At 41.0% G+C, this 16,113-nt stretch overlaps 1 protein-coding gene across 3 annotated transcripts in view; it reads right to left on the bottom strand.

The window, feature by feature from the left end:
• LOC133410026 (inositol polyphosphate-5-phosphatase A-like) overlaps positions 1 to 16,113 on the bottom strand; it is a 205,403-nt gene that overhangs the window by 36,302 nt on the left and 152,988 nt on the right. For all 3 annotated transcript variants that reach the window (XM_061690722.1, XM_061690724.1, XM_061690723.1), the window contains exons 11-12: positions 5,327 to 5,422; positions 4,622 to 4,696 (exon numbers count right to left, since the gene is read on the bottom strand). In XM_061690722.1, the coding sequence (XP_061546706.1) occupies positions 4,622 to 4,696; positions 5,327 to 5,422 (171 nt within the window). The remainder of the gene's footprint in view (positions 1 to 4,621; positions 4,697 to 5,326; positions 5,423 to 16,113) is intronic.

The raw sequence follows: 16,113 nt of genomic DNA, 5'->3' as shown, positions 1-16,113 counted from the left end.
TTGTTGCTGTGAGGCAAAAATGCTAAAATCGCCTGTTTACATCATGTCCGCATGGGCTGTTGTTCACGTGTTGAGGCAACACTTGCACCTCTCTCTAAATTGCACATCCACAAAGTGGCATTGAAATGCATGTATGACACTTATAATACAAAGTAATACTGTATAATAAATAATTGGTCGGTACTTGGCGGATTTCATTTACTACGGGGGTTTACCGGAATGTAACCTCTGCAGTAAACGAGGGTTTACAGTATAGCCAACGTTGTAAAACTCAATTTATAATAATAATAATAATAATAATAATAATAATAATAATAATACATTAACAGTTGAATCAATACATCAATAATTAAAAATGCTAATGAAGCGTTATGAGGGAAGTCTATAAGATGCATGAGTCCTCGGGACAAATACCATCTCAACAGCTCTCTTAACAATGGCAACAACTGACAGCATATGACAACTTTGACAACACTGTGTGTGTGTGTGTGTGTGTGTCACTGTCCGACAAGGTGGTTCTCTCGCCACAGTGCCAGTCCATCCACAAACTCTTCATTAATCATGTCTCCTCACCCAGCTGTACTCACTCGCTAGAGTGTACACAAACGCGTCCCCTAATTTACCCCCTTTCACAAAACCCATAAATCATTAGTGAAAAGTGCAATTAGTGGCTTCTTGTATACATTAATTGTCTGGGAGATGAACAGGTAGCTATAGCACCTGCATGACTGCCTCCCTGAGAGACTGACAGCGATGTTCTCTTAGTAACCCTTGGAGGGCCTCGCTCGGGCCCCGTCTTTTCCTTTCTGATTGAGAGTCGTCAGGTTGGCTCTGGAACAGTCAGCTTTGGTTGTAAAATGGGCTGTGGTACATTTTTCAGAGTGGGGGACAATTACTGGCTTAAGATCTTGCGATGAGAAGCACTTGACAGAAACTGAACAGGCGACTGGACATTAATGACATTACATTGGTGTAGTACATATGGCGCTCCGTTGACGGGTACATGATGAAATATCAAAAGAGATGACTTGGCGTACGTGGGTAATATTTGGGAGGAAAGTGGAAACAAGGAAGGAGGAAGGGTGGTAATAGGAGTGTGTAACTATTGCCTAGCCTGACAAATTCTCGCTGTCTGCTGATATGATGGCGCGTAAACTTCAAATCATTGTCGAGTTTTCACACGTAAGCTCGAGTCTGATGTCTCCGCGGTCGCTCTCTGTGTTAGTATTTGTGATTATGTGTCAGCCATGTAGAACAGTGGCCATTACTTGCAGCCAGCGGGGCCTCCCAGCCGGAGTCTCTGTGGTTCAGGAGGGCAGATGTGCCGCATTCATCAAATTCACACTGCTGAGGTCATAGAAGAGACTCACACACTGTGGATGAGGGATGGCAGAGCATGGGATGCAACCCCCACGCTCCACTGTCCACCCTGTCTCGCCATCCATCCACTGCGTATGTCAAAACCCAATCAAAATGTTGAGGCACACACCATTATCCATATGTGCTAATAAACATTTTGTAATGACCATAACTGTCAGAATAAAAGATGCTTTTCAAAAAAATCACTCCAAAATGTAGTCACTTACAGTGGTCAAGAACAGCTTTTGAGTGAGTCATAAATATGCGTTCAAACGCAGAAGAATATCTAATATTATATATATATATATATATATATATATATATATATAAACCAATTCAGTTAACTGGCTACAGATTCAGATCGTAACAACCTTTGCCACTCTTAAGCAAAATTAATTCCTAAGAAGTGAAAATTCAAGTCGAATCCCTACAAATCAAGCATGTCATTACACCTGTTCCTATATTTTTCAGAATTAGAATGTTATCTGTATACAAGCTGTATACAACCCTGTAAATAAAAAATGCCATCTTTCAGGATCAATTGAGTATCTACCAAACCTACTTTCAAATGTTACCAGCTTTCATATTCATACTGTTGTTACATGACACCTTATCATTGTAATATGACAATGGGGGTTGGACACTGATTGAGGGAAATGGAGTATAAGTATAATACAAATAATTTAAGAGGGTGGATGAGTTGATCCAGTAGATGAGTAGCATATGGCTATGTGCGCTGGCTATCTGTTCTAAGTGAATGTTGAGTAATTCATTCAGGTGAATGGACAAGACGGCATGCCAGAATTTCACACTACATTTAATCCGAGGTCAATTAAGCATAATGCTCTGCTGCTGCGGCGGGTGAGTGGTTTAAAAATCAGCTTATATTGGTTCAAGGCCTCTTGACATTATAAAGCCAACAGTAGTTTGTCAACCAGAAATGACCTTGGGAGTTGTGGAAGAGGTGATGCGAGATGATGCAGTACAATATCACACAGAGGGAAGATGAAGACGTGTCTGGGTAAAAACTACCCTGTCAAAAGCTGGAATTTCCGACTTTGCTTGGATGAAAAATCAGATCCTAAATCAGAGAGGCGGTGATAGTTTAAGCCTGAAGTTGAGGCGTAAAGAAATGGGGAATATGAGGTGTTCGGCCCTCAACTGTCCCTCTCAGCATACCGGTGACTTGTGCACCACCTGTAATTGTGCTTTGATTTAAATCTCGTCAAATATCCTGTGTCAACACCTGCTGCCGTTAAAAGCCATCAATAAATGTTGGGGTGAAAGGTCATTTAATTTGATTTTTACACCTCATACTTGGCTTTCATTGCAAGGGCAATATTTTTCCCTCTTTTTATGGGACCTTCATTATTTGGTGTGGAAAAGCAATAAACTGACTGACAGAGAGGTGGCCGATTGGTACCAGGAGGAGATCAGACCAACCAAAGCTGGACTCTGCAGAGTACTGCACTGCTGAACTTTCATTTCCATGATAACCGAATTACGTGGTAAAGAAGTTAGACACATGTCAGGAAAAGGACACCGATTCCACAATTTGAGTTAAAGCACGGAAAGAAATGCCTTCGGGTATCTCCCTTCTCTTGAATATCAAATTAAAGTACATTAGGCATATTGTGCATGTATCGCTTTTGAGAGGCCGGGTGCATCAGACACGCTCAAGGACCAAACACAGCAACCATTGTAATCACTCTGATGGTCAGCTTTCATTTAGCATACCTTCTCGATTGCCATTTAGGAATTCTGACAGGCAGAGAATAGGGAACGCCACTATTTTATTATTATTATTATTATCTTTCATGTTAAAGAAATAGCTGGCCTTTAGACTGATAGTGCAGGCAATGCTGCCAGCATGAAAAAGAGAGGCAGGTCAGACAGCGAGGTTCATCACTTACTAGCGCTAGCACATGCCACCTCCTCGCTCGGTCCCCCATCTGCCGACACCACACTGATAAAGTTACAATAAAGAGATACTGAAACAGAATCAATATGGATGGAGGAGTGGGGCGGGGGTGGCTGTGGCTGTGTTTAGACTATGTGGCAACTACACAGACAGATGCACAACACAAACATGAAAGAAACACACAAACACACACACTTCCATCTTTCCACTGGAGCGCAGCTCCGCTGTGCCCCTTGACGCCACGAGCACCCGGAAAATTTAATCTTCCCAAATACTCATCAGGGCTCTCCATCGTCCCGCCGTGACAGCGCTGGGGATAATTAATTATACAATTTCGATGGGAATATCGACTAAACAAACCCATTAATCATAGCAAAAGTCAATAGGCATGGACACATTCAATCATGTCCCAGCCAATGATTACTCCTCTCAAAACACAATAATTATTTTCAAGAGGTGCCTCAAATTAAATTTCTGTCAAGCTGGTGCAAGTCTTACAGTTGATGAAGGGCGCAATGATCTTTTTTTTTGTTCCCCATTCCAACTCGAGGAGGGATATTTATCCATTTAGAAAGGTAATTTGTTTTATAAGGATCATAACATGGTGTGTTTAACAAGACCATCAGATTATCTAGGAAGCCGCCATTATGTCGTCTATCTTGTCTGACTTGGCCAAGCAGGAGAGGGAAGATCAGGCTCCAGTTACCCGGTTATGATTCTACCTTTCTTTTTCTTGCCATTTTCTGAAACAGCATAATATATGGAGTACACAGCACAAACTTAACATATATACTTACAATCTAATGGAACCCAATTACATATTCTGCCCCTTCAAATATATTTGATATTTTTAACCCAATTTCCACTGTGTAGTTGGTGGTAATTTGTCAAATCCAGTAGCGTACGCTCTTTTTGTTGTTTACATTGTTGAAAGTTGTGAAAATTGCCAAAATTAACCCAAACCATGCCAAAGGTTGGCTCCCAACATAATGATGGTTTACAAAACATGGTTTACTATTGTGACAAATGCTGCACTTAAGTGATGGATGAATACTTATTTATATTTTGTGTGACTATAGAAATTCCCCAAATAATAAAAAAAAAACTACCGTATTTTCTCATTTAAAAGGGTCATACAATACAATACATACTGATGCCCGTACAATGTACTGAAAATCAATGTAAAGTGTGGGCAGTGGCAGCCATAGCTATTATATGTTGGGGAGAGAAAGTCTATGTGGTCAATAAAATAAATGAAACCTGCAATAAGTGACTTGGAATGAAGAAATGATTGAGAGTGGATGAATATACAAAAGGTCAGGAGGCATTTCAGTGACTTACCGAGGTCCCATTGTTTTCCCGAAAAACATCTTGGTTGACATAACTAAAAAGCTTCTTTTCAAGCTGAAGGACGACCTGCATCGGTAGAAGGAGAGAGATGGACCTCTGATTAATAACAACGCTAATGGGAAGAACATTTAGTAATTAGAGCACTAACGAAGAGCGCTGTGCCGCAGTGTTAAGCAGTTAATTCTACAGACGTCTAGAATATCACATAGCACTGCATGTTCAACCTACTCATAATAATCGTGGACAGGGCAATGAACAAAATGGTTGTATTAGTAATTCACTTTGTTTAAATCCAATTTATTTTCAATGCAAATATTTGTGTCGAATTTCACTCGGAAGCAAATAGAGAGCATTTAACTCATTAAATTCTCCACCATACTTGTGACATGGATCCAAATCTTTATAGCAAAAGACCTATGGAAATCTGAAATGCAGAATATTTATGTATATTATATCTCCAGATAAATACAGATACCGGTACTCATCTTCAGTCCTTTAGGTGCCTATGGCTTGTAAGCCAAAACATGTTCTGTGGATATATTTCTCGATGCAACTTTCTGGTGTGAAAATCTACACATTTATCTTATAGAAGTAAAACCTTGACGGTAAGTTATTTTTAATTGATTCTAAAATCAATGTTGATTTTACTAGTGCAATGGAAAGTGTACATTATGGCAAATATAGTATCTGCCTTACCTTTCTGTCATTGTCACTTTCTCTAAATATTAGCTTGTCGACTTCATTGGTGTCCGTGGTTCTTACTGTCTGCATGGTAGCGGTGGAACAGAGAGTCTGAAGGTAGAAGGGGAAGAGATCAAATATGCTCAGTGTTCATATGGACAGCATAATACTATACTAAAATGACAAAATGCTGTATCTGTCATACCAACCAAACCACACACATACTGTAGTTTCCTCAGTAAACTTTGCGGTCTGGTAACAAACAAATACTGCAGTGAGGAAACCCCATACAAAACATCTCTTGAAAGCATTTTACTGTTTTTTAAATACACTTTCCACATATGAGCACCTCACTGTCCTTTCTCTTTGACTGGACCAATGTACTGACCCCGTGGACTGTGTATATGGTTAAATTCCCCTTTGTGGACTCTTTTAACAATTAGTTAAACATTCGACCATCTGTGTTTGAAGACAGTTGAATGAGGTAATCCCTGGGCCAGTGGCTCCCATACCACACAGCAGACACTGGATGAGCTAATTGAAATTCAAAGCACAGATTAGATAATCGGGTCAAGCCAATATGGCGAACAGAAAAAGGCCCTTTGAACTAAAATGTCCCAATTCAATCCAGTTTCAGAATTAGTAATGTCCTGATCGGCACACTAGATTAGACCAAATACTAAGGAGAAGAGGAATATCTTCCCCACTGCATCACCCCCATTTCACCATGTCTGCCTCAGTCTATCCACCCCAAAAAAATTCTAAAGCCTGAACAAATCACTCCACCTTTCACTCATTTAGGCAATCCGAATGCAGGGTCAATATGGTCACCTGGCAGCCAAATGCTAATGCGCTTAAGTGTGCTTAAGCAGCTTTGTGCAATGAATAGGCCAAAGACGGAGCTAGTGAGAGTGGTGGGCAAGAGATACTTTCCCTGTCAAAACGTTATTGTCCCAACATCCAAGGCAAATAATCTTTTTCCACTTTTGGTCAGCATCAAATGCACAATGAGGGTTACATACATCTCACAATTGATGTTTTCGAGGCTTAATATAACAACAACATAACATTGATGTCTTAAGATTCAATTTGCAAATTCAGTACAAATTACATTTAATCCTGAAATTTGAGGGGAAAAAAATTGAGTTCCACAGATATATTTGTTTTACTTTTATAACATACTGCAAATTCTTACATTTCTTAGCTAATTGCCAGGTAGAAATCACAGTGTTCTACTGCCTGACGCTGAGGTGTGTGGTGTCCATTTGGACAAAAGTTTGAAGTTAGCAAATACAGTTTTGCCCTTTTAAAGGGCTACAGTGGGTGCATAAAATTCATTGAAAACATCAAGAGTTAAACCACAGGCATGATACTTTTAGCTTGTTATTTTGATAATCAAGTTTGTTAGTTGGTTAAAGTACCCCCCTAAAAACTTAGGTATGAATGTTAAACATTTGAAAACTGGAGATCGAAAATAATGTATTACAGGTTTCTACGCAGATTATAGTGGCATTTGAGTGGATTGTGGCGGCAAATCAGGACTGACTCGTCACAGCTCCCCCTCCTGTAACACAATGTGAAGGCTCAGTCCTAACTTACCCCAGTGCTCCCTTTCACAGGATGTGGCTCCCCAAGGACCAAGACAAGACAAGGAACTATTTAAGGCCATTTCAGAGCACTGAGTATCCCTTACGACGCGCCGGGCGAACCTTTAAACTGATCAATGCACTCAAAAGCACTTGCGATGGAGAGACACTTTCATTGATCATCAGAAGGGATATTACCAGTAGAAGGTAAGATGTCTTTACTCATTTGGACATTTTATCAGATCCTGCAAAGTGACTTGGCGTTACATAGCTGCATTATGTGTCACAGGTCAACAATGAGTGTTTGTTGAGGGCCAGAAGCTGGGGGCTGGGATGGGAGGTCGCAGAGGAAGGCGCTGGCTTTATGCATCAATGGAGGATAATCTCATGACTGTCGCAGGAGGAAGCGGCTGTTTAAAGGAGCTCTCTATTCCAGCTGGTCCTTTTAGTGGAGAGGTTAAAGCAATCTGCCCCACTTCAAAGACCAAAGACCCATACACACACACCCAAGCCTTCTGTCTCTTGTCCTTCCAGCAGATGGAGGTGAACCACTTTGCCAAACTTCAACACTACGAAACCCACCCACAACATATTTGACAACGTCAGTGACACCTATATACAAGCAACAAAATAATTATTCAAAAAAAGCATGCCATAGCATTTTTTTCCATCATGTGCATCTAAGTGAAATTATTCAGCTTTTTCTGGGACAAAAGCATCATACTGCCTTAGCCTGTTGAACATTGTATCAGTGGTCTAATTGGTGTTGCTTATTTATTCATCCCTTTGAGGGCTACGCATATTTTACTGTGCTCGTGTTCTTTTGTGAAGAGCTGCTGCATTTAAATCCACCCCAGGGGACATATCATTTTCATTGAATTTAATTGAATACTGTTAACATCCATCCATCCATTTTCAGTAACGCTTGTCCTCACTAGGTTCGCGGGCGTGCTGGAGCCTATCCGAGCTAACTCCGGGTGAGAGGCGGGGTACACCCTTAACTGGTCGCCAACCAATCGCAGGGCACATATAAACTAACAACTATTCGCACTCACATTCACACCTATGAGCAATTTAGAGTCTTCAATTCACCTACCATGCATGGGAGGAAACCGGAGTACCCGGAGAAAACCCACGCAGGCACGGGGAGAACATGCAAACTCCATACATGTGAGGCCGGATTTGAAACTGGGTCCTCAGAACTGTGAAGCAGATGTGCTAACCAGTCGTCCACCGTGCCGCCATATTGTTGACATACAGCGGTTAATTCTATCTATTGGCTTTTTTTTTTTTAATCATTGTACTACTGCAGTCGCTTGTACATTACAGCACTGTTGACCCTCTAAGGCAAATGCACTGGCAGTCTTACAATTTGGAGGACACACAACCGCCACGTCTTAAGACTTCAGTTAAGTGAGCATTTAAAGTAACAATTACACTAGTTAGAATTGCTTTTTTTTTTTATTTTTTTTGTCATAACACCACAAAAGGGCACAGATAAAGTAGAAATGAAACAGTGGGAGCATTTCGTATCTCTCATAATTAGGCTTAAAGCGAGAATAATGCCCGTGCCTGTTTTTTTTTTTTTTTTTTTTTTTAAAGTATACATATAACCAGCTTATAAATGGATAACCAATCATCTTATGAATGGATAACCCACTTATTACCTTAAATAACTATTTTATGACCAGACCACCATTTCATGAACAGATAACCAGCTGATGGAAAAAAATGATCTGGTGATTATTTAACCTTTACAATCCTTTTTGGATCGTATGTAAAGTCTTCTAACTTCTCAGAGCAGAAGAAGTGGAAGATGAGCGTGATATAAATTATAGCAAAGTTGAGAATAACCTCAAAATAAAAAAAGAAGACTGTAATGAACAGATTGTATCGATAAGAATTTCAAAATGTTACTCAAAAACATTGTATGAACTAGTTAAAACATGTTCTCTGATGGGAATTTTTTTTTACCCTGGGTTGTATTAACTCAACTAATTTGAAATCCCAACAAATATGAAGTCAAGCGCGAAGGGATTGACGGTACTGTATAAGTATTTTTCAAATGTTTAATACAAGTAGTATGAAATAAAGCTAATGATCGAGTCATCTTCCTCCCTTATCCTACTAAAGCAGTGATTTCCAACCTTTATGGAGCCAAGGCACATATTTTACAATTGAAAAATCTCACGGCACACCAACAAACCAAAATGTCACAAAAAGTGGATACACTAATTACTGTATGTACTTCCTGCAATCTAATAGAAGAGTATTTATTTGTTCTGTCTGTCACTGTGCCTCACTGGCATAAATAGATGAACAAAGATACATTATTTCTGGTAAATTAAGAATTTTTTGAGCAATTAACGTAAAATGTTGTAATTTCCCACGGCACACCTGAAGAGCGCTCACGGCACACTGGTTGAGAATCACTGTACTAAAGTAATGAGGAATTATTCCGTAACGACCCATTCAGTGCATTTACAAATCAGTTGACTTAGGTCAGCAGGAGAGACGAGATGAGTGGACAATGAGCTAACTATTCATTCTTCATTACTGAAGGCAGGAACAAGGGTTCCCCTTTTTGTCAGCAAAGGCAGTGGCATTGTCAGAATGCGCTATTATTTTCTCGCTGCCACACATGGATGTTGCCAGCTAAGTAAATGTGTGCCAGCGGTGCTGGCAGGTTCAACGTAAATTGCTTCGCACCCTGATCACTTTGCCTCCTTTTGCCGTCATTCATCATACCAATTCTGCATGCATGATTGCTATGTCTGCCCGAGTGGGGTAAGAGGGGGCCATACAAAGTGGGTAACAACAAATTGGGCCTTCTGCTTTACAGCTAGCTATTACACAGAACAGCCAGTAAATCAATTGAGACTCTCCCAACCCAATGTGACTGGACACAAGCCAGAGTCATCCACTCTTCCCTCCCGTGGTTGGCTAATTTAATGCTTCCAAACAAAGATTAATCACTGACAAACAGAACAGGATTGTGATTGAAAATGGAGGTGAGGTGAGAGTGGACACATTATCAACGACAAAGTTAGCCTGTGCGTGACCCACCGATCAACTGTTGACCCTCGTAAGGCTACCCGGTGTCGTCCTTAACAGCAACTGACGCAGAAACTCTCACCTCTTCCTGTGAACTCATTGGACTGTGTAATGGTGAGTTTTGTTGGCAATGCGTGCGCTGTAGGAGGTCTTCTAAACTGCCACGCCCTCGTCAAAAACGAGCTTGGAGAGGTAAAAGGGCATGTGAGATAGTGATAATGTGCCCTATTTATCTTGTGCATTATAACATCTGGGAAACTTCTCTAAAGACAAAGGCAAGTACTGAGGGCTGCCATTGGGGTTTACCTTCAGAAACCAGCCAAAAGCATTTGTCCTCTTGGAATAGATAATGGACAGGCCACAAATCATTCAAGACAACAGGAGGAAGGGGTTTGTGAGTGTGTGAGAGAGAAACCCAATGTATGTCAATGTGTCGTGTATGTGTGTGTGTGTGTGTGTGTGTGTGTGTGTGTGTGTGTGTGTGTTCCCCCCTGGTATTTAACTTCTCTGCTGGCCCATTCTGCAGGGCCCCACAGGACAAATTGCCCAGCATGGATGTCTTTGAGAGGCAGTGCAGCGCGCAGAGAAAGAGACAGTGCTGAAACACAGGGAACAGGCCCATAAAAATTCATCACTTTGACCCCAACGACCTCTTGCAACTGGGGTGGTTCATGCACAAGCACACAAGCACACAAGCACACACACACACACACACACACACACAAACAGATAAAGACGCAAAAGCCAACCAAACTTACACTCAACGTTACAAACCACTATTCTAAAACATACTCAGAACATTTTGAACAGTCTTGCACTCTTAAGTTAACCCTGTCCGATGTGATAAGTGAAATCACAGATGGAGAAAGCCTCTCCTTCAGACATTCATGGTGACGAACACAATAGCCATGGAAAAGCTTTCCACACAGGAAAAGGCCACCAGATGCTTCATTGTGACTCTGTCTCTGGGCAAAGTAGTGGCAGTAAAAGGAGGGTGGGTTCTTCTTCTGTGGCGCAATAGTCCCAGTAAGAGGAGGTCATTGTCTCAAAGCCTGGCTCTTGACACATTACGGCCACCTGTACAAAGAAAAGCTAATGAGAGATTTAATTTGAGATACCTCCCCTGCCACTTATAGTCAGCATTTTGAAACCAGCCACGGCAGATGTCGCCAAGACTGTTTAACGTACCTAATGCTCTTAACCTATCAATAATGCCATACATGCACATATTAATCAATAGCCACCTTAACGCAGCAACCATTTGAATGCAGTTAGCTACATTTGTGATGTTTCTGAAAGGAAGCTTTGTTACGAGAAAGAGTAGCCACCAGCAAAACTGTCATTCATCTCATTTTTTTTTTTCACACAAGGCTTAAAAGGAACATTTGACCCATTAATGAGAAAACAAATTCATGTCTAACTATGCTGTGGCCATTGAATCACATTTAAATATAGCCAACAGAATCACTACCGAGGCAGTATAAACACTTAGTAAGCACTTAAAAAACATTGCACTCATTTAATTTACCTATCCCACCATAGCTCTAAGTTAGGAATCAATTAAAGGAAACAGATAGTGAGGTAATCTGTTGCTGCTGAGTCAATTACTGGATATCGAAGAGGCACTCAGTGATTAGTGATTATGCAATAAGAATGCAGAGGCTGGTGGGTTCATTACTCGGGCATTCGACAAAGAATGGGATGCAACAATTACTAAAGAAAAGGAGACGTTTAATACTTGGCTTTATCAGCAATATAGACAAGCCAGATTATTCATTCATACTGTATGTATTCACTCTCCCCAACTGTGATTTTACAAAATAAAACAGTATTTATCCTTTGCTTCACACAACTTTCAGCTCCCAAAGCAGTTGATTTCAAATATGCAGGTGACCAGCTTTTTTAGTGAGCATTAGGAGGTGAAGACCCCAGTGAGGCATAAGAGCCCCTGTTCACACACAAAGAACATTGATTCATTTGAGCACCACCCTTTAATTTGTTTGCATCATTTCATCTTAATGATGGGCTTGTCCACCCGGGTGAGAAAGAGATGTAATTCAGTCAAGGAAAAGGGAAAGAGGAAGGTACTGGAAGAGGGGTGGGGTGTTGACACCCCACCACAGAGCGCTAGGCAACCATCTAGTGGGTGGGCTTTGTGATACATTTTACCAATTTTTCATGCCCATCCCTCTTGATGTGACCCCACTCAGGGCCTTTTATGCTCCTGACAGCTCTGCGCAGGAAAACATGCTGCCGCTCTGATAGCATGAAATCGGGAACAAAGACCCCCAGGGAGAGGCGAAGGGGGCCATGGAGGCCCACTGTGCTCCAGTCCCGCCTGGATCTGGCCACAAACAGATGTTAGGCCAGCCCCCGACTCTCTCAGCACTCTTAAATATGATGGGATAGTTGTGAGCAGGTGTGAGCGGAGCTTAGTAACTTAATGTCAGTGGGCTGCGCTGTTTCAAAGCTCATAGTGCCAACACTGAGTTTACAGCTGTAATACAATGAGCCCTTCTTGAGAATCACCACTGATGGCGATGACATTAAGCACACAGAGGGAAACAAAGTTGATAGGATGATCAATTCTAGTTTGACAATAATAGACAATTTATTCATTACTCATCATTGTCCTCTCTAACTTTGCAGAGCCTTGAATTCAAGCCATTAAAACAGCATGAGGTTAAGGTTTTGCTCAACTGAATGGGAATTGTGACTTGTTGAGTGAGCAGCCATGTGTGGCCTCTCTTTTACAGAGTGCTTCTTTGCATATGCATAGAGCAAACAAATGATTACAATGCTGGAGACAGCAAAGGGGATGCTGTGTGCACATGCTTGTGCACAACCCCCACAGGTCAACGTTATTCTGGCAGCATTTCCATAATTCAGAGTTTTTGAAGAATTGAGGAATATATTAGTTAAAATCTGTTCAACATTCTCTAAGCCATATGCAAGTACATATAAGCTAAGTAATGAGTCAGGAGCCAAGTTGATCAACTACGAACAAAGATAGAATGGAACAATTGTCAGGAAGGAGTGACTTTTCAAATAGCTCAACCTGAGTAGTGTAAATACCACCCCCCCCCCCCCCAAAAAAAAGAAAACATTTGTCACAATGTTATATTAGTATAATACAGTTACATTTTAGAGTTCTTATATAATGACATTTTTATTTGGATTTGAACATTGAATTTGAACATGAAACCCAAAAAAAAAAAACAAAAAAAAAAAAAAAAAAAAAAACAAAAAAACAGAGAATCAATAACAGACAATGAAACAATTAACACAGGTATTCCATGTTGCAAAAGTTACCGAATGCAGTATGATTGCTTGCCTTATGAATGGCTACAGATAAATTTCTACTACATCTGGAAAACAGCAGTGCAGTAGTAAATGACAGGAGCGTGATATTATACACCTGACAGGGCCCAACTCAAGGGCTTATAAGGCCATGCTCCCTCGCAGGATCTGTTTGTGATGCTCCCTCGCAGGATCTGTATGTGCCAGGCTCTGCGCTCATCCTTGGCTTGGTTGGTCACACCATCTTGCTGTTGGCATGGTGTTCCCAGCTGCCAGTCACAGAGGCCCCCGCCTCTAAGGACACAATGGCAATAGCATGGCTGGTGCCGGGCTCAAACGCCCTGTTGTTAATGAGCAGGACCAACAGAAGCCATTGCTTGTTCCTTCTTTGCCAGCATTTTAATTATATGGACATCACTTCCAGCAATGCTGCATTGCACAAGTTAAGCCCTCATAGCTGAACTCTTTTTCTCTGTGTCTTCAGCGTTGCATTCATTAGCATCAAACGCAAACAGAGAGAAGAGAACGAGAGAGAGAAAACAGACACTGTTGTCCCGAGGGAATAGTCTCCTCCTATATCCAGATGGGTTATCGGTGATATAATGGTTTCTCATTGTGATAGATTGGACTGTTCTAGCCAGATAATGCCTTTATTGTATTGTTAAGAAATCCCTGGCATCAACTATGTGGCAATAAAGAGGCATGGGTCAAATAGCAGGTGCTAATAACCCTCTTTAACTTGCATGGTGCAGTAAATGGGTGGAGTTACCTGCATTCAGACAATTGAGACAGTGTCAGGATGGTTGTCTTACATGGAAAACAACTAATTTGGTGCGGTAAAGCAAACCATCTAAAGAATGTACAAATACGATTCCACCCAGTTTGACCTTGCAATATATACAAAACCCCTTCTGTCTCATCTCAGGAAGTCCACTCTTCCACTGTAATAGCTAACACACAAAGAAATTAATCAGAATACTAGGAGATTAAAACCATAAAAATTAGAGATGCACATTTAACGACACTTCCTATACTGACTAGTGAAACTTAATATCTATTAACTGACGAAAGAAGGATGAATTCCGTGTCGACCGGTGACATTCCCACGCTGGCTCATCGAAAATGACGTGCCAGAAATGGCACATTTTAACTAGCAATGGCTGGACCGCGGCCCCTTGTCTCCCGTTTGTAGAAAGCGAACTAAACATATATATATATTTTGCATTTCTGTAGCAGAAAATGATCATACAATAATTACCTCCCTCACTGCATGTCCTTCAAAACATTAAAAAAAAAGTTGTAGAGTCACACAGTGGGGAGGTGGATTTTTTATTGCAACTCTGTTGCAATAAAAAATTCTAGCCTACAGGGTTACAGAAGCTATGTGCTGCAGCTTTAAATATCAGTTTTAATGGGACATGCAAACCTCTTTTTGAATCAATGGAAATCCTGTTTTACTACCAGTGTCATATTAAGCAGAATATTTACGCTTGCTGGAGTTGCCAGAGGAGAGATCATCATAGATGTAGCTCAATGTCCCATAACTAATGTTGCTCTTCTTTGGACCACAAACATGTTGAAACTAAATGAAAAACGCCTCTCCTGGTTGCAGCCGAGTACTACACATTGTTTTGACTTGCAACAAGACACAATTAATTAACAGCAAATGCCACACAATTGACCAAATTCTTAATGATAAGTAATAGATTATTAGCCCCATCCTTAAAAAGTACATACAAATACAATGGCTACTGTGAATTTACATACATGTGCAGTATTTATCTGTAACCATGGGTCTTTAAATACATGGTCGTATTAGGAGAATTGAGGGAAGTCAAGTCCCTGGTGTGAGAATGGGAGGGGTAGGGGGGATGCCCAATCAGTGCTGGCCCGCTGGTTAATGGATGGATGGCCCCCAAAATTAATTAGCCTGACTAATGTAGTGTACACTTAATTACACTTGCCGGCTTTTGATTTATAGCTGGCAAGTAACACACATGCTTGTCAAAGACGGGCTAAAAGGGAAAATTGCTTACCCGTTACTGATACAAATTATTTACTCAGACTAGGTTCAACAGGCACGACAATGGCCATAAACTAGTTAATGAACATGTGTGCGCTATCACGGACAACGGTGTAAGTCTGCAGTATGTGCTGTATGATACATATGATCATCTACATGTGTATATATATACTGTGTGTGTGTGCAGTGGGTACGAGAAGTATTCAGATCCCCTTACATTTTTCATTCTTTGTTATATTGCAGCCATTTGCTAAAATCAATGAAGTTCTTTTTTTCCTCATTAATGTAAACACACCAACCCACATTGACAGAAGATTATTTGCAGACTTATTAAAAAAGAAAAACTGAAATATCACACACCCATAAGAATTTAGATCATTTGCTGTGACACTCATATTTAACTCGGGTGCTGTCCATTTCTTCTGCTCATCCTTGAGATGGTTCTACACCTTCATTGGAGACCAGCTGTGTTTGATTATACTGATTGAACTTGATCAGGAAAGCCACACATCTGTTTATATAAGACCCTACAGCTCATAGTGCATGTCAGAGCAAATGAGAATCATGAGGTCAACGGAACTGGCTGAAGAGCTCAGAGACAGAATTGTGGCAAGGCACAAATCTGGCCAAGGTCACAAAAAAAATTCTGCTGCACATAAGGTTCCTAAGAGCACAGTGGCCTCCATAATCCTTAAATGGAAGATGTTTGGGACGACCAGAACCCTTCCTCGAGCTGGCCGTCTGGCCAGACTTGAGCAATCGGGGGAGAAGAGCCTTGGTGAGAGAGGTAAAGAAGAATCCAAAGATCACTGTGGGCGAGCTCCAGAAATGCAGTCGGG

Source organism: Phycodurus eques, chromosome 11 (assembly GCF_024500275.1).
Source record: "Phycodurus eques isolate BA_2022a chromosome 11, UOR_Pequ_1.1, whole genome shotgun sequence".
NCBI classification, from domain to species: Eukaryota; Metazoa; Chordata; class Actinopteri; order Syngnathiformes; family Syngnathidae; genus Phycodurus; species Phycodurus eques.
The sequence above is the reverse complement of the archived record's forward strand: the minus strand, read 5'-3'. Positions and strand labels throughout refer to the sequence as shown.